The sequence below is a fragment of the Colobus angolensis genome, unplaced genomic scaffold (assembly GCF_000951035.1).
Source record: "Colobus angolensis palliatus isolate OR3802 unplaced genomic scaffold, Cang.pa_1.0 Scaffold51, whole genome shotgun sequence".
Classification (NCBI taxonomy): Eukaryota; Metazoa; Chordata; class Mammalia; order Primates; family Cercopithecidae; genus Colobus; species Colobus angolensis.
In genome coordinates this window covers 10,320,567-10,344,054 of record NW_012118599.1, presented here as the reverse complement: position 1 = coordinate 10,344,054, position 23,488 = coordinate 10,320,567, and the positions used below count along the sequence as shown (strand labels likewise).

The 23,488-nt window shown below is 42.1% G+C and overlaps 1 protein-coding gene across 1 annotated transcript in view; it reads right to left on the bottom strand.

Annotated features, from left to right (window-relative positions):
* The window catches only part of PLA2G7 (phospholipase A2, group VII (platelet-activating factor acetylhydrolase, plasma)), a 32,472-nt gene extending 9,672 nt beyond the window's left edge, over positions 1 to 22,800 (bottom strand). Inside the window, exons 1-5 of the mRNA XM_011960290.1 lie at positions 22,564 to 22,800; positions 8,699 to 8,841; positions 2,895 to 3,016; positions 2,304 to 2,448; positions 448 to 541 (exon numbers count right to left, since the gene is read on the bottom strand). Coding sequence (XP_011815680.1) covers positions 448 to 541; positions 2,304 to 2,448; positions 2,895 to 3,016; positions 8,699 to 8,807 — 470 coding nt within the window. The 5' untranslated portion in view covers positions 8,808 to 8,841; positions 22,564 to 22,800. The remainder of the gene's footprint in view (positions 1 to 447; positions 542 to 2,303; positions 2,449 to 2,894; positions 3,017 to 8,698; positions 8,842 to 22,563) is intronic.
* Between the last annotated feature and the right edge of the window lie 688 nt (positions 22,801 to 23,488).

Below are 23,488 nucleotides of genomic sequence, written 5' to 3'. Positions count from 1 at the left end.
CCCCATCACCTTTTCAGGTGTCCAACCTGTGTCATGGTCCAAAGTTTCTCCCCATCTCTTCCTGCTCCTTCTCTCGCCTTCACAGATATTTCTCTTAACAAATGTCTTTCACAGCTAATCTAAAATTGGTTTTTCAAAAGTCCTAAACTTTACAGAGGATAATTTTAAGAGTGTAACTATTACAATATAGAAGGATAACTATAAAAAATGCAACACCCTTTCTTCTCTGCTGTGAGGCTAATCTCAATGAGCTGGTAGTAGGGAAAAAAACTACTTGACCATACAGGGCTAGGACTGATCAACAGACCCACAGTCAATTATTGAGGAACCCCAACTCCTCCAGACAAGGGCCTGCATGACATTCCAAAATCTGCTATTTCTTTTTTGAATAAAAAAAATTGTCATTTATTCCTGGAAGCTAAAAGTGTTCAGCCTCTCAAAGATTACCTGAATGCTCCAAGACCATGAGAAAAAACAACAAGTGGATATTTTTCACCAGGCCTCAGAGGGGAATTCCAGTTTGCAGGAGTTGTCACTGAACCTACACAACAATGAGAGATTATAGTTAGTGTTTTCTCTGAGTATTGCTAGTGAATTTAATTCACATCTCATTAGCATAAAATGCAGACCCATCTGATTTATATCTACTTTTTTATGGATGAATAATAGTAGATTCATTAAAAAGACTGCTACTAGATACCCACCAAATAAAGACCCGAACTATAAGTTTTTTTTTTTTTTTTTGTTGAGACAGAGTTTTGCTCTTGTTGCCCAGATTGAAGTGCAATGGCACAATTTCGGCTCACTGCAACCTCCGCCTCCTTGGTTCAAGTCATTCTCCTGCCTCAGCCTCCTGATTAGCTGAGATTGCAGGCATGCGCCACCAAGCTCAGCTAATTTTGTATTTTTAGTAGAGATGGGGTTTCTCCATGTTGGTCAGGCTGGTCGCGAACTCTGGACCTCAGGTGATCTGCCCACCTTAGCCTCCCAAAGTGCTGGGATTACAGGCACGAGCCACCGCATCCGGCATAAGTCCTTTCCTCAGACCACAGGATTATTAACAATGAGTTGTCACTGACAGCTCTGGACTTCAGGTGAGAGATTTTCACAGGTGTATTCATAAAGGCTGCTACTTACTGCCATTCCCAGGTTTTGGAAAAATTTCAAAGGGAATGTTCTGAAACCAAACTACCCATAAAACCTCACATACATTACACTGAGAGCTAGAATCTAAGAAACAGAGATGCTGTTCATTATGATTTGGTCATAATCATGCAGCAAAACCACTGACTTCATACTGAGTCATGGATGCAGCTCTGCCACTTTCTAGCTATGGATCTTGGGCAAGTTCCTCAAACTTTCTGTGCTTCAAATTCCTCTTGGGTAAACTTGAGAAAATAATATCTCTTTCACAGGAGTTTTGTGAGAATTTTATTTAATTAGGTAATATATGTAAAGCACCTATCCATCACATAGTAAGGGGCTCAAAAATGGATATACTGTCTTCTTGCACTTCTCAATTTTTATTATCACCATTATTATCAGCAGTCATTTGTGTTTCATTTTCTTGTCCATAAAATGCAGATGTGGTCACAAAGACTGAATGTGATGATTGCTATGGAAGTGATTTATAAGTTATTTTGCAATATAAATATGCAAAGTTATGGTATTTTCATGTCTGTTATAAGTTGTAAATAGTTTTGTGGGAGAAATGTGAAGACACAGTTAACATCAGCTCAACAGTCGTGTCTAGTCAAACAGGTAAGGAAGGAAAAGTCTACATTAGCGTAATGTAGACAGTAAGTGAAGAATGCACATCAGATGGTCTTAGTGATGGGGGTAGGTGATGGGAATGAGAGTAGAGTCTCTTCATTTATGACAAGTAAGGCATTAGCTTTGACTCCTTTGTTTTGGATCTGGAGAGTTTGGTGGCTTCTACTTTCTTTCCCTTTTTTTCTAACTTAGCACAGAACATGCAGGATAGTGGCCACACCAAAGAACCTGCTATTCTCACCACGGTATTGCCTTCTCCTTGGTATGTCAGATGAACACTAAAGAACAGCCATAGAAAGATGTCAGAGTCAGTCTGATACTCTCGGCCACTCCCATCCAACTCAGAATGGAAAAAATGAGAACCCTTGATTCTGTCATAGTTGCCTGGGCTTTAAAGAAATAATTTCCTTATCATTTTCGGAGCTGTTGGGAGTGGAGAAAAATCTACTCTGGTCTTAACTGCTTGAAATTATTGTTGTTTTCAAGGTTTTCTTATATGCAAGCCTACAGAGGACCAACAGAAATCTTACCAAAGAGTAAACTCAAAATGTTGCCCATAAGCCAGTGTTTTCCAAGATATTTGCTAAGACCCCAAAAATATTCCTTATTTGGGATCCAAAGGGTGTCAAGGCGATCATCATCTTGGGATGGATAATATAAACGCAAGAAGGTGCCCTGTTAAGAAAGAAATTAATGCACTTTTAGAGAAGTTGTGTCTCAAACATATTCGAGCAGCTATTTTGCATATTTAATTAGTGGGGACGCAAATACCTCTGTGTTCACAAAGAGGTCTAGAGAACTTTTTAGGCTGCTGTGGTGATTGAAGACAGTCATGAAAGAGAAACAGAAAAACAATGTTCTATCTCAGTGAAAGGAAAATATAAGCAGCCTGGCTTCAGGTATTTTATGAAGTGAAAAATAGGGTTTATAGGGAAATTAATCAGACAATAGCAGTGAATTGGGGAATGGCTAAACTAGTAAAAGCCTTCATATGAAACAATACAAATTGCAAAATGAGTCATTCTCAGGTGAGGGCAAGGTCACATTTGAACACCTTCTAGTGGTACATAGGGACAGATAATAGTAGAATATCAGGATAAGTTGTATAAATCAAGCATTACCTTTTTAGTGTGATCAAACATTAAGTCTGTACAACCAACGGAATAAGGCCCATTTCCCTTAGGGATTTTAGCTTGGCCAAAGCTTGCAGCAGCCATCAGTACTTGTATTTTGTTGACCCACGCTGAAAAACAGGTATATATTATCTCATTTGTCATCCATTACACATCAGATTTTATTATGCAAAGGAATTCTAATGGAATCAAATTACTTCCCATGGTTTCTGGCCTTCTTCCTTTCTCAACCTAACAAGTAAAATATGCAATTATTGAGGGTCTGCTCTGTTTGAAACACTGTGTAGGGGTTTTGGAGCATAAAGAGATGAAAGTAGACATAGCCCTTCCCCCAAGCTACCTTGGACTGTTACCTCCTAATGTTTGCAGCCTTGCCCTCTCATTCTACTTCTATCCAGAGTATATTAAAGATGACTTCACAATCTGTTTTCCTAAACATGAACTTTATCTCACATTTCAGATTTGTGCCTACAACTTCTCCTTAAACATCTCTACCTGATGTCCTTCCCATAAGAATGTCAAAGCCGTTTAGTTTCCAAAATGAAACTAAATGACCATCTTTCAATTCCCCCTTCTCATCTTCCAGCCACACAGCCTACAACTCAAGAACTCCTCATCTCCTGCACTACAAGCCAGAAACCTTGGAATCATCCTACTCTCCTAGCTCTTTCCCACCAACCCCCTACATTCAACCAAGCTACTATTTTTTTTTTTTTTTTTTTTTTGAGATGGAGTCTTGCCCTGTTGCCAGGCTGGAGTGCAGTGGTGCAATCTTGGATCACCGCAACCTCCGATTCCCTGGTTCAAGCCATCCTCCTGCCTCAGCCTCCTGAGTAGCTGGGATTACAGGCATAGGCATGCACCACCACGCCCAGCTAATTTTTGTATTTTTAGTAGAGATGGGGTTTCACCATCTTGGCCAGAATGGTCTTGATCTCCTGACCTCGTGATCCACCTGCCTCAGCCTCCCAAAGTGCTACGATTACAGGTGTGAGCCACTGCACCCAGCCCCAAGCCTCTATTGCTAACATAAGCTTTTAGCTTAGAATGATCTCCACAATATATCACTGACCCTCTAGCTCAACTGTCTCATTTATGCCCTTACTGTCTCTTGATCAGACTGTTGCTCTCTCTCCTAACTGTTCTACCCCCTTTGGATCTTGACCCCTTCAAACACATCCTTTACACAGCTCCTGGAGGGATTTAAAGCACAAATCACACCAGACAATTCTTAAAAATCCTTCAATGGCTTCCTATCAGCAAGTGTTCTTTCCTTGAAGGGGGAATGTATTGGAGTCTTTTTGGAAGGCAGTTTGTATGAGGAATTTAAACCTCCACATGCTTTTCTAAGCAAATACACGGCTACTTGCAAAAATGTGGCCTATCCTTCCAGTGCTCTGGGGTTGAAACATACTGAGGTTCACAGGTGCACAAGTTAAATCCCAAGTTTCTGGGCACTGCAAACCCTCCTCTGGAGGTCCATTGCCTCGTAGTCTTCTTCTGCCTCTTCCCGTTATCACCTTTCCTTGTGCTACAGTCCTCCTGAGTGACACACTGGGCTGATCTGATGCCTCTGCACCTTTGTAAATGCTACTGCCTATGCTTAAATCCCCTTGGCAAACTCCTATTCAAACTTCAATACCTTGGTCAGACATACTGCCTTCTCTGAAGCCTTCCCTGATTCCCCAGACAGACTTAATCATTCCAACCTCAGTATTATATAGATTCTATGTGCCTCTGTGTTTACACACATGTAATCATTCTTCCTATCACATATTAAAATGATGTGTCTGCATTCTACACTAGGCTATTTCTCCAGAGTCATATCCATGTCTTTGCATCCTCTGATCTTAACACAGCGTCTGGCACATATTCAGTGCTCAACAAATACTTGTGAAAATGAGCTTAGTTAACTTGAATGGCCACTGGTCTTTCTTGTTTTCCTTTAAACCCTTTATCATATGTAGTATTTTACTCACCCGCTCCTACAACCCTTTTCTCTCTCTGGTGCAATCCTTCCACACACCTGCACTTCATCTGTTCTCCTTTCCAAACCCCAATCAAATCCATATTTAATTCCAAGATGTTGAATCCATGTATCAGTATATTCAGACTCTCACTTTTCTTGACATATTCAGCTTGTCCACCCATTCCTTCCATTGGATGGTGAGAGTTGATTACTCTCTGCTAGCCAGCTATCAAGAGCTATGTTAGGTAAGGCATCTGCATCAATACCATGGAACACTGCCCAGAAAGGTTTTGAGTCATGGGAAGAAACCAATTTACAGCCTCCACACTGGTGACTCATGCGTGAAACACCTGCCCATCATGAAGCCTTTCAGTACATAAGGCTTGGCTACCCAAAGCTGATCCATGGACCAGCATCATTGGCACCACCTGGAACTTGGAATCACAGGCTCCTGGACTTCACCACAGTTCTACTGAATCAGAAAAGGAGTGCCCATTAAAGTTTAAGGGACACTGGGCTGAAGTTCCAGACCACCTGGCCTGACACACCGCTCAGCAATCCATGGTCAAATGGTAGGAGGTAGTTTCAAGAAAGACAAGGGGAGAGGGGGTTGAGATGAACAAACCCTGGGAATTGGAGGGACATGGTTCTATTTCAGATTTCAGGTGTACCTCTTACAAGCTATAATCCTCTGGCCTAGGCAATTTGCTCCCCTCTCTGATCCACATTCGTGAAATGACAAAAGCACTTGACCAGCCCACAGGACAGTTGTAAAGGTGAGGTGAGAATGTAGGTCAAGTTCTTAGTACAAAACATGACACATAATGAGCAGACAACTAATGCTGTTTACTCCTTCTCCAGAGTTCATTTACTCTTGCTAGGTAAATCTGTGCTGAGTCCTTAGGGAAGTTTTAGCAGGTCTAACCTCCCCCTAGGTAGATTCAAACCCCAGAACCTTTTTTTTAACTTTACCTGTAAGGTGAACTTTCAGGGTCTATTTAGAATTACAAAAGGCTCTTCTTCTTCCATTAAAAGAGTATCTACTGAGCCATGCTTCTGGTGTAACAGGGAGACGTGAAGTCCCAAGGAGGAGGACCTTAGGGCAGGGACACCTGCCTTTTCTTCTGTGGTGAGCAGCCTGGCGCTACTGCGCCCCCACCCCTAGGCAGGCATGGTGTGCCTGTGCAGGGCTTGGGGCAGGGAGACCTCTGGCTCACACAACTCGCTAAGGAGCCCCAGAGTCACAGCTGCTGTTGGAGACACTAACCTTTAGAATTGGAGGCTCAGTTCTGGAGGCATGGGAAGGTTTCACCCAACACAAGCCTCCATTTGTGAGATCTCAATTCCAAAGGACCAGGGAACCTTTTCCAGTAAGTTAGGAGTGCCCTGGTTGTCCAACACCTATTCTCCCTGAGAAGGTTTCTCACTCAGCATTCAGGAGCGTCAAGGTGAGGCTATAAGTCTGCCTGTTTCAGGACACCTGACACCTGGGAAGGCCTCAGGAATCGTCAGGCTGACTCAGGTTTTGGTATAGGTCTATGGGGTCCTGTGCACCAGTACCAGGGTGCCTGGGGGCGGCAGTGGAACAGGCTCCATAGCCTGCAGCTGACCTGGTTATGGGCCTGGATTTCCCATTCTCTAACCATCTGTCAGGAGTCATCATTAAGGAATTGGAAGGAGGAGACTCATCAGATCAAATGACCACTCACACAGTTTTGTGGTTTAGAATTTATAAATGTCTCTTCTTAGTTTTCTTCTACCTTATTGTAATAGGAGGATTGGAACCTATGGTATGCTATTAATTTTATTACATATTTTTGGGGGTGTTCATTTGTCAAATATTCCTGATGTTCAATCTTGGGTTTGGAGATGAACTGTAAACATGCTAGGAAAATTACACTCTTAGATGGCTTTAGGTCCTCCATTAGCAAAGAGGATATCTCTAGCCCATTCTTAGAAACCTTTTTACCTGCATAGCCATATTTTCTGTGTATTCATTTAGTAAGAAATTATAAAGAATCACCTATTATTTTAATCTTATTTAATAAACTATTTCTAATACTTTAAATCAACATGTATGCATTCATTTTGTTTGTTTGTTTTGGGACAAAGTCTCGCTCTGTAGCCCAGGCTGGAGTGCAGTGGTGAAATCTCGGCTCACTGCAACCTCCTCCTCCTGGGTTCAAGCAATTCTCCTGCTTCAGCCTCCCAAGTAACTAGGACTACAGGTGTGCACCACCACACCCAGCTAATTTTATGTTTTTGTTTTGTTTTGTTTTTTAATATAGACGGTGTTTCGTCATGTTGGCCAGGCTGGTTTTGAACTCCTGACCTCAAGTGATCCATCCACTTTGGCCTCCCAAAGTGCTGGGATTACAGGCATGAGCCAGCATGCCTGGCCTGCATTCATTTGGGCACTGCATTGGGCTCAATGCTGGGACTATAAAGATAAATAAAGCAACGTCCCTGTCTTCAAGTTTCTGTCAGTCCAGTGACAGCTTTCCAATGATTTTTAAAGATAAAGGGATTTAAAATTTGTTTAAATTTTTATCCTGTACCAATAAAAAGTGAATGATATAAATGTTTCCTGGATGATGATTTTCCCACCATATAAGATATTACCTGTTCTCAATCCATGGAAAAGGTAATAGGAAAAATCAACTTAATGTCATCTAGGATGCAGGACCCTTGAATTTGGCTATAAATTTATTATCTTAGTCACTAGTGTATCCTTGATGACTTAACTTCCTGATGTGTTGTAGGATGAATGGACCTGTGAGATATTATTCTATTTCCTATGCAAATGTAGATATAAGATATAGGACCTCTCCTAATGCGTTCATTTTCCTGGTTATGTAGTAGGGCAGAATTTAAGGTACTGAGTCATGAAAGCTCTTTTGCAAATTCTATAGTAAGGAGTCACCCATCAAGCTTGAACAACTAGATCCAGAGCGACCCACAACTACCCAGGTGCACAGCTCTGTAGGTATAGTCACTATGACACCATTCAGAAGCCACCTACACTGCTCTCCATAGGAGACTGGGAAGAGAAGTTTATGCATCACAACCCTTTGGGATGAGCAGGAATTTGCAAAGCTCCAGAAACAATCTCTTTGCAACTAAGGTCCCTCTTAATGACATTAAATGTCTAAAGATGGCTGTCCTGTGTTGGCCCCTCCTCCTCCTAGGTTTGTCTAAGCTTTCCTCCGCTTTCTTTCCCCTCTTACCACAAGGCAAGAAAGAATCAGTGATCACATCCATTCTCATCTGGAACTCTCTAGCACTTCCCTTGTCCCTACTTCTCTCTATTATTAGGTAGGAAAGATTGTTTCCCTTTGGATCCCAAGACCTGAAATTGTTATCTCACATGACTTTCTACTATCAACCAGGACTAGGCCTGTTGAACAAGACACCTGCTTCTTCTCCACCTCATGGAAGCAGGTTTTGAGGCTGCCTTGGAGTGGACTCCAGAGCCATTGCATTACTATGCTTGTGTGGGCATATGTTAGGGCAGTTGGAAAGAGAAGGGGTGGCATTAAGGAGGTTCTCCATGGTGATTGCAAGCTGAGCTTCCAGTGTATCTTAAAATGTCCCATCCTGGTTCTGTCCTGCAGTCCTGACACTGAAGAACACAGGCGCTTCTTCAATTTCCGTTGAAATGAGGAAAAAGTGAGAACCTCTCCCCAACTCCAGCAGAATGCAGGATCTTCATAAGCATTTAAATAAGACTTGTTTAGATGTGCAGATGTGCAACTTCTTGGGGCCCACTTGAAGTATGCCAACAGATCAGTTGCTCAAGACCTTGAACAAATATACCTCTTACCTGATGATTTCATATGGGCAACAGGATTTAGGTATTGCCAGTCAAAAGGATGAACCACAGCGAGGCAGCCGCAGAGGCAGAAAAGCACACACAATTTGGGTGGCACCATCTTGGGAGCTGAGCAGCAGTTTCAGCTTAGTCTTCTTTAAAGCAAATGATTAAAAGAAAAAAAAAAAAAACATGCAATGAAGAGGCCTTAAATAGGCTGACAAATCAAGAGAGGCTGAGGTACTAGTAACACTCGGAAAAAATAAAACATGTATTTTCTGGGCTGGGTTTTAGATTGGCACTAGAATAGTAAAATCTTTGGTAATGTAGGATTACCATTACCTACATTACCAAGGATTATATTGGATTGTAGAGTATAGAAATAATACTTTCAGACAGTTAGATTAAGTTTTTGGTCACTAGTTTTCTAACTTTATAACAGTATAGTCAGCAATAAAAATAGCCAACAAAATATAACAAATATAACAACCATCTATCATCATCATAATAACATCCATAGGTATGTCTAGCACATAGTAAACAGTTCATAAATTTTGGCTATTTCCATCATTTAATTATACAGTGATTATATTTCTGCTGCTATGGTTGTTTTGGGTATTAATATGATGTTATATTCTTGGTAATTTCTATAATCCTACTATGATGTAAGTTTCCAAAAAGCAGAGGTCAGGTCTTATTTGTTGTCCCAGTGCCTAATAGAGGACCTGGCAAGAAGTGGTACTGCATAGCTGCTTGTTGAATCAGCAAATGAAACAACAGAATATGAGATACGTGGTAATAATAAATTATATTACAATTAGGCTGTATGCTAATATCTTATTAGCAAAAACTATCTTGCATTTGTGCACCCACTTTCCCCTCTAAAATTTGGCCCTTCAACTTTTGTGGGGGATAGAAAAGGTCCAAGCCACCACCATCTCTCACCTAAAATTTGCCATCACCTCTAACGGGTCTCCTTGCTTTTGCCCTTGACCCTATAATCTATCCCCAACACAGCAGCCAGGGTGATTGTGTCACCCTTCTGCACAAAACCCCCAAATGGTGTCATATATTACAGGGTAGAAGCCATTCACCCAAAATAGCATATAAGGCTCTACATAGCCTTTACTGAACACACTCCCAATCCTTCCACTATCCCCTCTTGGACACCTGCTGCAATCACACTTGCTTCCTTGCCATTCACCAAACATGCCAAGTACTCCACAACCACCCTCCATCCCCACCTTGAGGGCTTTGAATATCTTCCCTTTTGTGGGAATCCTCTTTGCTCTGACACTCAAATGACTGGTCCTCTCACTTCCGGGTTTTTGTTCCAGTGATACTTTCTCAGTGACACTTTCCTGGATCAATCGATTTAAAATTGCAATCTAACCTCCTTCTTCACACCAATACATTCCCTATTTCCCTCCCTACTTTATTTTTCTCCAATATTTATCACCAACTAATTTGTTAGCTGTGTATCACCTTCCACTAAAAACTTAGTTCCGTGAGTGGAAGGATTTTTTATGGTTTTTCCCCCTGCTGTATTCCCAAGACTTAAAATAGTACCTGGTATACAGAGGCACTCAATAAATGCCTGCTGAGTGAATAAATCTAGCACATCTGGTTAGTAATACAAACTGCGCCAAATTTAATGATCCGGTGTCCCACGGACACTAATGAAGCACTTGTTAGTATAGCTATTTTGTGGGCAGATGTAATATAGATGTGTGGCACAGACAATGAGTGCTCCTGAACATCTATGTGCGTCCCTACATTTCTTAGCCGCCCCTGTGCTTGGGCTGGGCCCGTGGGACTAATTCCTGAGAAACAGAAATTTGAACAGAAGTGGTCTGAAACAGAGTCACTGTATCTCCTTCATGCCTTCCTCTCCCTGACACAGCAAACTTAGAAATCACGTGCTGACATAGTGCAGTCTTGAAGTGAAAGAAGCCTGGATGCCTAGTCACTGAACAGAGAAGAGCCCCTGCCAATTCAAATGATCTTTCACAAATAGGAAATAAACTTTTGCTGTGTTAAGCCACTGACATTTCCAGGTGAAGCTGTTATTGCCTTACTGCAGCACAGCATGGCCTATCCTGAATATCAGATCTGCAGTCATTCAATCAAAGGGTATTTCTTAAGCAAATACTATATGCCCTCTGCTATGGCAACAATTGTGGTAAGTACCAGAGAATGTGACACAATCCCTACTCTCAGAGAGTTTATAATTGTGTTTCAGAGACAAGACTAGCATATATTAATAATATAATACAGGAAGAAAGGAAATTACAGGCATATTTTATAATTCTTAAATGATATGGTGCAAGTTCTGAGAGAGCAACAGGAATTTAGACAGAAAGATTTCAAAGAGATGGGGCTTTCGTGCAAGGGCAGCTCCTATTGTACAGGCTAGAAAGACCCAGACAGGCCGCTGGGAAATGTGTTGCTGAAGCTCTAAACATTTTTTTTTTTTTTTTTTGGACGAAGTCTCACTCTGTCATCAGGCTGGAGTTCAGTGGTGTGATCTCGGCTCACTGCAACCTCCACCTTCTGGGTTCAAGCAATTCTTCTGCCTCAGCCTCCAGAGTAGCTGGGACTACAGGCGCCCACCACCACGCCCAGCTAATTTTTGTATTTTTAGTAGAGACGGGGTTTCACCATGTTGGCTAGGATGGTCTCGATCTCCTGACCACATGATCTGCTCTGCTCGGCCTCCCAAAGTGCTGGGATTACAGGCGTGAGCCACCACGCCCAGTCAAAACTTCTTAAACTACTTGCAGAGGGACTGTATTTCCTTATTCAACATCTTTCTTTTGATCAGAAAAAAAGTATATATAGTGTAACTCTATAAGATTATTTATAATGTTGGTTGATTTTATTTTATCTTATTTCAGTATTATATTTAATTTTATTATAAAGTTAATAGATGATTTCAAAACTCCAAACATAACAGGAAAAGGTAAATTGAGTTGTCTCTTCACAAATAATGACCTGCTAACAGATTTTTTTCCAGAGGCATTTCTAGGCTTGAATACATGCATACTGCAGGGGTCAAGGGGGCCATGGGTGGCATTGCCCTTGGACCTCTGAAGGTTCACTGAAAACAAATTGTAAAGGCAGATTATTTATCTAATGTGTATTCACAAGGAGCCTTCAGAATGAAAACCCAAAGATACAAGGGAAACTGTCTATTTTTATGCATAGATTCAACAAAGTATGAACAGCTGTGTAGAAATATGACTGGACAATAAGGGTAAGCTCTAATGCTAATAGACTCACAGGGGAAACCCAGCAAGGCCTGTCTGTTCAGATTATCCTTGGTCTCTCTGTGCAGCATTCCTTCCTCCAGGGTAAGAGGACCCTTCCTGGAATGAGGGTCTTATAACCTACAATCAGGTTAGAGTCCTGCCTTGGGCAGGTGAAAGGAAGGCAGGAAAAGGTCAGAGAGAAAGATTCTGCTTTCTGAGATCTGCTCCTGAGGCCTAAAGCACTCCAATATTATAACAAAAGACTGTAGCAAGGGCTGCGGGAGTTATGAGCCGGAAACCATATTAACATGTAATAATCACAATGACCACACAGGCTTCTGAATATGAGCACACAGGAATAATTCATAAAAAGTCTTTTCACTTTTAAAGTTCTCTTGACACAGGTAAGTACCTTTTTCTCAACCATGGGATATGAGTTAGCTAGAAATGTATTTATATTTAAGAACTAGGACCCTGAAAAGCCTAATGCTAACTTTAGACATTCTTTTAGAACTAGAGAATCCAAAGGGACTACACTAAAACCCTTGGTACAGCAGTCTTCATCATCACATTGCATGAAAATCTATTACCATAACCACAATCACTGGTCAGTACAAAAACACAAAATTTTTTTCCTTTTTTTTTTGGAGATGGAGTCTCACTCTGTCAGCTAGGCTGGAATGCAATAGCACCACCTCAGCTCACTGCAACCTCCGCCTTCCAGGTTCAAGTAATTCTCCTGCCTCAGCCTTCTGAGTAGCTGGGATTACAGGCACCTGCCACAATGCCTGGCTGATTTTTGTATTTTTAGTAGAGACGGGGTTTCTCCATGTTGGCCAGGCTGCTCATGAACTCCTGACCTCAGGTGATCCACTTACCTCTACCTCTCAAAGTGCTGGGATTACAGGCATGAGCCACCGCATCCGGCCAAAATTTTTTTTGAGAAACATGTCACTGGTCAAACAGATCAATAACTACTAGGCCAGAAGTCTAGGACCACAGGACCTACGTTTTAAGACTGCAAAGTTTACCAAAACAAGTCAGCAATGCCAGTGGACTTGTAAGTGGATACACTGATTTCAGGAAGGCAATTTGGCAAGACTTAAATTGTCCACACCCTTAATTGACCTTTTAATTAAATTCCTGGCATTAGCACAAAAATATCTTATACATAGGAAAATAAAACTCTAAAACCTTGATGACCTACAATGTTTATTCCAACTCTATAAGAGCTAACACATACACATATATATACTTACAATGAAAACCCTACAAATATCAGACGATATAATCAATGAGATTTTTATTCAGTTATTGACATGATATTCACAAAATTAACTATTTACAATGCAATTTTAATTGAAAAAATATATAAAATTACCATTTAAGACTTCATAGTAAAAAAATATATAAAAAGGGGTGATGGACTTATGGGTGTTTTCCCCATTTTTTAGTATAAAATGTTTGTTTACTAATGAATAATTTTTAAAGGTCATTTAAAAAGCATTTGTATGATCATAAAGAGTGTTTATGTTTAATATCAAGTAAAATGCCATGTAGAGAATTAAGAAAATTATCCATGATCCCAGATACATGAAAAAGAAGAAGAGGGAGGAGGAGGAAGAGGGATGAGGAGGAAGAAAAACAAATACAAAAAATAACAAATGTTTGCCAAGTTTATCTTCTTTGGAGAGTTTTGTATAGTTAGAAACTAAAGGTAATTTTTTCAAGCTTTTCCTACTTTTCTCTTGTCCAACATTCTAAATCAATGGGAATGTTCACTTTAAAAATCAATAATTTTCTTCAAATAGTAAGGCCTGAAAATAATTATCTTCAATTTGGCACCTTGACCACTAGATAAAATATCATCCTGGCAATCAAGAAGACTTTCAATGAGCACTCAGATAATACATTCCATTTAAATGGATTCCACCTTTCTGCTCTCTCCCGTAGACTTCATTTCTCCCACCGAAACCACAGTTCCCCACCTGTTCTTCAGATCTCAGTTGCAGTCTCCATACACAACCATAACTGCCACAAATCCTTATTTCCCCTATTTGTCACTGTTAAATTCTCATCAGTCATCATTTCCCTTTTCGAAACAAAAGACCAAAACAACAAGTAAAATGTCCAATCTCAAGTCTGGAATCTCCATGAAGAGCTGACAAATAAACCATCCAAGTAAAACCCAGTCCTGGCAAGAGATTAGGGCAGGTGGGCCTTAACTCGTGTTATTGGTAAAGAGTTAGAAAATAAAATGCTCATTTGTTAAGTATCAGTACTCTCTTTCCAAATTCTTCCTGATTGACCTTTGGAATGGGGGCATGTGGCAGGCTGAGCAATGCACTCCCACCCAAATGTCCATATTCTAAACCCCAGAACACACGAATATGTTATGTTCCATAGCAAAAAAGAATTAAGATGCAGATGGAATTAATGTTAATCAGTTGACCTTAAAATAGGGAGATTATTATGGATTATCTCACCCAATGTAATCATAAGAGTCCTTAAAAATATAAGAGGATGGCAGAAGAAGAGGTCGAAATGATGTGATGTGAGAACTTAACCTACCATGGCAGGCTTTGAAAATGAAGGAAGCCGGCATGAGCTATGACATGTGGATGGCCTCTAGAATCTTGGAAAGGTAAGGAGACCTCTAGAGCCTCAAGAAAGCAACATAGCCTTGCTGACCTCTGAAGGTTCACTCAACTTTTTATTTTAGTCTATTAAGGCCATGTCAGACTTCTGACTTTCAGAACCATGAGATAATAAATTGTGTTGCTTTAAGTGACTAAATTTGTGGAAAATTTTTATAGCAGCAATAGAAAACAAATATGGAGCATATAAAGTAACCAAATGAGACAAAGAGCAAATAATAGCCCAATTCAGTTTCAACTAAAGTCAAAGAAAGTGGCTTAAATACCTCAAAACTGACCCATTATTAGACCAAATGATTGCTGAAGAAGATAAAATCTTCTTTGGATATTTTACAATAGGATGAAGGCTGGAGAATGCAGCTGGAACATTACTCTACAACAGTGTCTCTCATCTAAAGCAGTTTTGCCCCCCAAGAAGACACTTATTAATGTCTGGAGATATTTTTCGTTGCCACAACCAGGAGGGGGCTGCTACTGGCATCTAGTGAGTAGCCGTTCGGGATGCCGTTAAGCATCCTGCAGTGCACAGGACAGCCCTACAACACAGAGGAATCTCAAAATTTCAATAATGCTGAGGTTGAGAAACCCTGATCTAAGAAAATGCTGGGGCAACTCTATTCTTGTTTAATAAGGAAGAAATATTTCATTCTAGGGAGGCAGATGCATGAGAAATAAAAGGAAGAACATTTTGATAATTAAGTAATTTGTAATGTCTACCTCACAGTGTGGAGTTCTCTATCATGAGAACTCAGACACTGCTAAATAACTCCCTGCCAAGGATGCTGAAAAAGGGATGAGTGTGGTTGAACTCTTAGGTCTCATCTTTATCTAAGATATATGATTCTCTTTAAAAGTATCTTCAAAGAATGTCCTACTCAATACTTGCTAATTTGAAACCACCAAGAAAGAGAAAAGATAGTATCTACTCTGTTATTTTCTCTCTACCATATTGGCTAATGGAGTCAAAACTTAACCTGGACGTTATCTCAAATGTGTAGCACTCAAGTGACTTCTGTAGAAGTGTCAAAAGCCTCTTATTTTGTGGATGGTAGCCACAACTCTTGCATAATCATTTCACAACCTAAGAAAAGAAGTAGGGTCAAAAGAGCAAAATAAGAAACAGTTCCCTATTGTGGAAGTAGTTTAATAACACAGCCATTTATAAGTACAAGTACTGTACTGAAAACCTGCAAGTAACATATAATTAGTTGATTCTACTCACAATTTTGGAAATGGGAACTAATCTGCATCCCATGTGCAAATGTCCAAATGTTTGGTCTTCTATATGGCTTAACGGTCATAAAAGGTAAAAGTTGTCTAAGATCACTGTGCAGCTTGCTGTTTTACTGAAAGTTCCTGATCTTACTCTCAGATTCAGTCCCCCAACCTGCCTGCCTAGATAGGCCAACCTGGCACTGTGACCTCAGCTATTATATTCTCTATAGTCTTAAAATGAGTTTAAAGCTTCAGAAGAATGATTTTTCTAGAGTAACTGTGGCTTCTCCTTAAAGGATCAGAACTCCTTGCATCATGAAAAATGAAAGGCACAATCAACCCCTGCCCTTAAAAAGTGAAACACAGTGGAAGAATAATAAACACATATATACACAAATACACACACCCTACGTATGCAATATTACTCACAATAGTAAGAGTAACTGGATCTGTTGAGTGTTGTATGCACAAATGGCTACATGATGGTCAGGTTAAGGTCATGGGTATACTTCTTGAGAAAACTTACCTGTGTCAGAATGATAAAGTGGTTTAGAAATCTAGCTTCAGTTTCTGGCTGCCAAGGTTTGAATCTTGAATCTGCTACTTACTAGTTTGGTAGCTGCAGTTAAGTTCTTACCTACTTTCTGCTTTTCTCTCCTCATCTGTCAAAGGGGAACCCTGATAGTGAGGTTGTTATGGGGATGTGAGCCCTTGGAGGAATGCTATTATTATTATCTGAAGTCTACCAATTGCTCCTCAGCCCCAGGAGTCTGTTGTGCAGGTGCAAGCCACAGTGACTGCAGTGTGGAGGAGCCTGAGGCACACCGGAAACAGGATGTACAAGCAACAGGCACAGATCCTCTCCTGCTAAAAGAACTCAGTGTCCATGTTCTCCAGGAAGATGCAGTATTAAACTGACATATATGCCCCAATACAGAGGAAAATATTAAAAGAAGCTGGAAAAATGATAATGAAGGCCACAGGGGGAAGGCAGTTCTGAGAAGAGCTGTTAGCTCCCTAAAACATCCAAATGCACCAGTGCCCATCCCATAGGCAAGATTAGAAAAGAAGTGCTTTCCCTCCAACTTTACCCACCCACTTATCTGATGTCATATGTACACACCAAAATGAATAAAATGTGGTAGAAAAATAAGATTGTGTTTGTATGGCAGTTATTAATAATGATGGCTTACTCTGTGACAGGTACCCTTCTAAGCATTTCATATAAATGAACTCATTTAGTCCTCAGAGTTCTTCAACATACAGATGAGAAAATGAAGACAAAGAGGTTGAATAACATGCCCAAGTTCACAAGGATAGGAAGTAGCTAAACCAGAATCTGAACCTAGACTTTGACTATCAAGTAGGGATTCCTAAGCTCAGCACTACGGACACTCGGGGCTGATAAGTCTCAGTTGTGGGGCTGTCCTGTGCATTGCAGGGTGTTTAGCAGTATCCCTGGCCTCTATTCACTAGATACCAATAGCACACCCCAGTTGTGACAACTAAATATTTTGTCTCCAGACATTGCCAAATGTCCCCTGGAGTGGGGGCAGAAATCATCCTCAGCTGAAAACAATTGCTCTCAAGCTGTACATTGAATAGTTCTCCCGTAAACTCTCAGGAACAATCTAACTGGAAAATAAGCCCTGAAAGTAAATTTAAAAACACAATGGGATTGGCCAAGAAAAATCTAAAGACATCTTCAGTTGCATGACAAAAGTATAACGTCATAGAGAAAGGGAGGCCACCCTCCCACTGCATTCTGCACCAGTTAGACCAAATCTTATTGAATTGGTGGGGCTTTAAGGATTTTAACAAATAAAGGTTCAGGCCAAGGGACAATAACCCAAAAATAACCAGAATGATGAGGGAACAAGGCAGCAAGTCACATGAGGAGTTGTTGAAGGAATGAGGAATGTTTACTTTTAATGGGGAAAACCAAGATGGCATGTGACAGCCACAGTCCTGTGCAAGGGTCCTAAACATGTTCTATGTGGGCTCAGACTGTACAGCTCCATCAACAGGAGCTTTTCAACAACTAGCATTATCTTCTTTATCAGAGAAGCAGTTAAAGTACAGGTCTGGGGACTACCAGCAGGGGTACTGGAATATAGATTCCTGCATTAGATGAGGGTGAAAGTGTAACAGACAGGCCACACTTGATTGCCCTAAACCTGAAGTTAAAAATCAAAAGTCTACAAGGGCCAGACAGGTAATTTAAATGAGTCAAATAGGTCTATGCAATAGAATAAGGACTGGTGTGGACTGTGGCAAACTGGATCATCCAAAGAAGGCAACTACCACTCTATTCCAGTTAATTGCTTCCATGTAGGAATGGCAGCTCCATGTCACTAGATCATCTGATTGTTTCCAAGAAAAGCTGGAAAATTACATTTGTATGTAATTTCCACTGATTTTTAAAGGAGCAACTAATTTCAACATTTCAAAACATGAGCGAAACAAATAGATTTCTGGCTTCAAGGAGAGATGTAACTTCTCCCTTTAAGATACCCAAACACCCCCACTCCCGAGTCCTAAGAGAAATATGGTGGTAGATATGGCAAGAGATAAATCATACAGATCCCAGAATTACTATCACATTTTGTCTGCAATTCAAATCACCAGACTAGCCACTTCAGGCTGAAATTCAGACACACTGACCAATAAATAATTAAGGGGATCTGGCAAGTTAACATGACCTAGGGACTATTAAGCCATGAGCTGACATTTCCACTGCCCACAATATAAATGAGGAAGGGCTTGGTTTCCTCTAAGCAGGCATATCTCCTTCTAGTAACTTGCACATCAAAGTGAGTCAGGAAAGAGAAACAGGGTTGCCTCATTGTGGCAGTTAGTTGTAGTGTCTCTGTGAAGAACATGGCTATCTTAGTTGATAAACAACTTTAAAACTTCCTGACTCTCTAAAACTTAATTATCAACGAGAGAAAATTCAAGAGCTTCTTCTGAGGAATGCTTCACAAAGGGAAACAACCCTACTCAACTCTGGTCCACAGCCTTCTCCAGAAATTCTGCTGCCATATAGATATTTTCAGTTATCTACAAATCTTTGCACTCACAGATATCTACATGGCCATAGCCAGGACAAAGGCAAATCGGTCCAAAATATTTTCTCCCATTCCCAGCTTTAATTATTCTATTTTTGAATTTTTATCTGAGCATATTCAACTTTTCAAATTAAGCCAGATATTATTTTAGCAATAATTTCCCTACATTCTGTGGTGACTTGTTTTTATTGGTAACTCTCAGTTAAGAGTTTCCAATTCTCTGAACAGAGAAAAATACTTTTATGTATAATAAATTAGGTTTATTTAAAAGAATATGATAAGACATTGAAATTTATTAAAACAAATTTTAAAATAAAGCACAGGGAATTCAAAGTAATATGATATTAGCAAATAATAATGGTAATAATATCTTATACTACCCTTCAGGGCATATTCATTCGTTTATTAGTTTTTACAAGTGGACCAGGTATAGCAATGTCCTTCCCATTTTGTAGATGGGAAATTTGAGACAGAGAAACATTAACTTCCCACTGTAAGTATAAAAAATAGCCTATGCCCATCTACTGCTACCACCCTCCATCAGTAAACTCGCCGCTGTCCTCCTGTCCCCTCTCTTTCCCCTATAATCCACTCCCCACATAGCACCCAGAGTCATCTCTTTATAAATGTAAATCGATTATGTCACACCTCTGCTTCAAACTCTCTTTTGGCTTCTCTTTGTACTTAGAGTAAAATCCAAATGTTTCCCCTGGCCTATGAGGCTCTTCCTGATCTGGCTCCTGCCCCTAAAGCTCACTCCTCCAACTCTCCTTCTCCCTCACCTAACTCCAGCCACACTGGCCTTCCAACTGGGCCTCCAGCACATCACACCTGTTCCCAGGACCAGGACTTTTGTGCTTGTGGTTCCCTCTATGGGAATGTCTGCCCATCTTCCTGAGGTTTCATCTCAAGGCCTTCTTGCAGAGAAGTCTCTCCTCACAGTCCAATCCAAGAAACTGGGCACCTCCCATATGTCCAACACACACATATACACACACACACACACCACTATCCTGCAGCACTCTGCCTGCTTTTCTTCTCACTATATGAATTCACTTTGCTCATCCCTCAATTCTAGAATGTGAGCACTATGAGAGCAGGGAGCATATGTATCTTACTAACTGCTCTGTACTCAGAACATGGCACTTAGGATCTGATCAAAAAATATTTTTTTGAAATGAATGAATGAATACAACTTCTACTAGGAATCAACTAACCCACTTAATTCAATGAGCATCTACTCTTACAATAGACTGTTTATTTCTCCTCAACTGCCAAGTTTCTTTAACAACAAAAAACCTACGTTTGTATGTATTAGCCTGTTTCTATTAGTGTTATGAGTCACGCCCATAAAATTGAGCAAAATGACAGTGAGGGCACATAATGTGTCTAACAGGTGACTGGCATCATAAAGAAAGGCAGTAAGAACCCAGAATCATATTCTGGAACAATATGATTTTAGAATTAAATGTTTCCCTTCAATTTCTCTTCACTCAGTACTTTCTCTTCAATGCTTTTATTTTATGGAAATTTCTCAACGTCTTGAGACATCAGTCAGGCTTATTATCATGGATCTTGAAAAAAAAATCAGGCTTAAGAGGAATCAGAGTGTAAATAATCCAATAACCGCCTTCCTTTCCAGGAAAGAGCCATCTTCGTGGGTAACAGGAAAAGGAAGATAAAGGGGACTCCTAAACTGACCTTCCCAGGTGCTCCCACTCCAGCTGCTCAGGTACCTAGTTAGTACTTTTCTTAATGTTCTATGCTGACAGAGCTTCAAAGAGGGTGGAAAATCGTATTCATGTGTAAAGGTGAGGGTGAGGGAATGTGTTTAGGCCCATGTATGTTCCTCGTGACAAAAGTGCAAAGGGCACAGAGATGCAATGCAGAGGAAATGAGGACCCAGCTGTCCCAGGTTTTGTTTGAAGGAAAAGTCCTGCGGTGCTAAGCAAGCCCTTGCACACCTCAGAAGGGATTTCTCAACTGTAAAATGAGTGGCCAAACCAGATTCACAACACTCCTAACGCTGCGACTCCTTCAGTCTCGTTGGCTGTACAGGTAGTGACAGACTATGGTGCCAGCCTTGGGTATGAAGGGCGCAGTTCAATGAAGAAAGACATTGAGACATCACCACATGGCCAGCAGCAGCTTCTGGTGCACAAATATCTGGGGAGGGGAAAGCCCTTTCAGTGCCCAAGTGCAAGGAGCTGAAGCAGGCCTGATGGAAAATGCCAAGGTGGTGGGCTGTCTCACCACTTTCTGCAGGGCCAGCAGAATTCCTCTGTGAGGGAATCTGCCTGGGTGATGGAGGCTCACCAGTGCCTCGTGACCAGAAGGCCATCTGCTGCTTCTTGATCAGGCCAGTGCTTAATGCTCAGATCTCTGAATTCAGTGTAAGCTCAAGGTTTGGTGCTGAGCCTCTTGGGATTGCCAACACCTCAGGGGATACATTTTCCAGCTCCTACCCATATATATACCAGTCTCCCAGCTCAGCATTCTCATCTGGATCAAAGGAAATTGTGCAAGCCTGATTTGTTAACACATCCCTCCCAAATCTGAATCTGTGTGCCTTTTAAAGGTGGCAAGCTGCCATTTATGAGCCATAGGCACCTCTCCTCCTCCCTCATCACCCCTGCAGCAATCCCAAGAACCACAGGCATGAATAAAAGCCCGAACTTTTCGTTTTTGGTGACAGAAATTTCTCTTACAAGCTCCAAGAGATGATGAGGAAGACAGTGTTCCCTATTTTCTGATTTTGCTTAATTTTTTGAAAATGAGCCTCTCCCTTGACTTGGTGAAACAGCTGTGATCTTACCTGGCCGGCAGAAGGATGCTCCAGGGAGAACAAAGAGTGCTTTGTTTTGTTCCTACAGCAGCCACTCATAGCTGGGCTCCAAAAGACACAATACTCCTCAAAGGGAGAGTGAGAGAGCGAGCGGAGAGAGAGAGAGGAGGCAGAGTGAGAGGTGTGTAGTGGGGTGTGTGTGTGTGTGAGAGAGAGAGAGAGAGAGACAGAGAGAGAGAGAGAGAGAGAGAGAGAGAGGTTGTCCCTGTAGGAGATCTACAGATAAGAAAACTCCGGAGCAGGCGTGGTGGCTCACACCTGTAATCCCAACACTTTGAGAGGCCGACGCGGGCGAATCACGAGGTCAGAAGATCGAGACCATCCTGGTTAACACGGCTAAACCCCGTCTCTACTAAAAATACAAAAAAATTAGCCGAGCGTGATAGGGCGCACCAGTAGTCCCAGCTACTCCGGAGGCTGAGGCAGTAGAATCGCTCGAACCCGGGAGACAGAGGTTGCAGTGAGCCGAGATCGCGCCTCTGCACTCCAGCCTGGCGACAAAGTGAGACTCCGCCAAAAAAAGAAAAGAAAACTCCGTGTGTTCCCTGTTCCCCTGACCTGATTCTCCCCACTAGCTCTGAACTCTTAGAGTTGCTTCCTTTCCTTTCGCGAAAAGGTTTGGAAGAATTGGTGTCGAATCCCGTCACTCTCCCCCGCTCCCCGCGAGGATCCTAGCGCCGTTTCCGAGGGCTGCAGGGACTGTGAGCCCAGGACCGGCCAGCCGAGCGGGTGCGGCTCAGCTAGCCCACCCCAGCCGGTCGCCGCTCCGGGGTCCCGGACTCCAGCGCGGCGACCGTGCCCTTCCTCCCACTCCCGCCTCGCCCCCGGGACGTCTCCTCACCCAGGCGCGGCGCGGAGCTGCTCACGGGAACCGGAGTCCCTGGGCGTGTTCCACCGCACACCAACGCGACCCAAGCGCTCCAAACCCGACTGCTTCTCGCCGCCAGCACTGCGATCCTCTGACCCGCGGCGGTCCCCGTGGCTGCGGGCCGAGCAGCTCCGGCAGGCGGCGGGCGGGTGGGCTGCGCGCCGGCTGTGTCCTGAGTCCGCTCCGCGCGGCCTTTTGTCCCCGACCCTCTCCTCCCCGGGCGATGCTGGAGGAGGTACCAGGGAGGAGCGTGTGTGGCCCCGGCCTCCCACTAGCAGCTGCGGCTCCCGACGCGAGCATGCTCGAGCGCACCCAGCACCCTCCCCAGGGCCAGGGCCCGCACCTGGACCCGCAGTTAACAGCGCGCTGCGGGCAGAGTACATTACAGCAACACCTGGGTGGTGCCGTGCTGGCCAACTCCGGTGCGCAGAACTGATGCCGATCAGATTTACTCCCTGCTGAATTCGCCCCTCAATCAGGCTGGTTTTGCTTTTCTTCACCATGCTTTCTGACTACAGTGAATTACTCCGAGCATCTATAGTTGGCAATGCCCTGCGCATTTTCCGCACTCTGGGGCATTGTACACTGAACACCAATTCGGAAGCTGTGTGGACCATGCTCCAGATTGGAAGGCCTGCCACTGTGCTGGTGTCATTTCTCACTGGAAATGACAATGAAGGGCAATCAGGAATAGCACTTATGGTCTGAGGAGAAATGGAGCTAGAAGGAGCTGTTTTATAGCTCAGTTTAACCGTTATTTGGGGTTTAACTGAAACGCCTTCCTTCATTTTCCAATGCTTTCTCTTCAATCCACTTTCTAATAAATTAAAAACACACTCATTTAAAACTTCAGTTAGCAAGTTAGGGAAAGTAGTTGGAAATTTATGTGGGGTGTTAT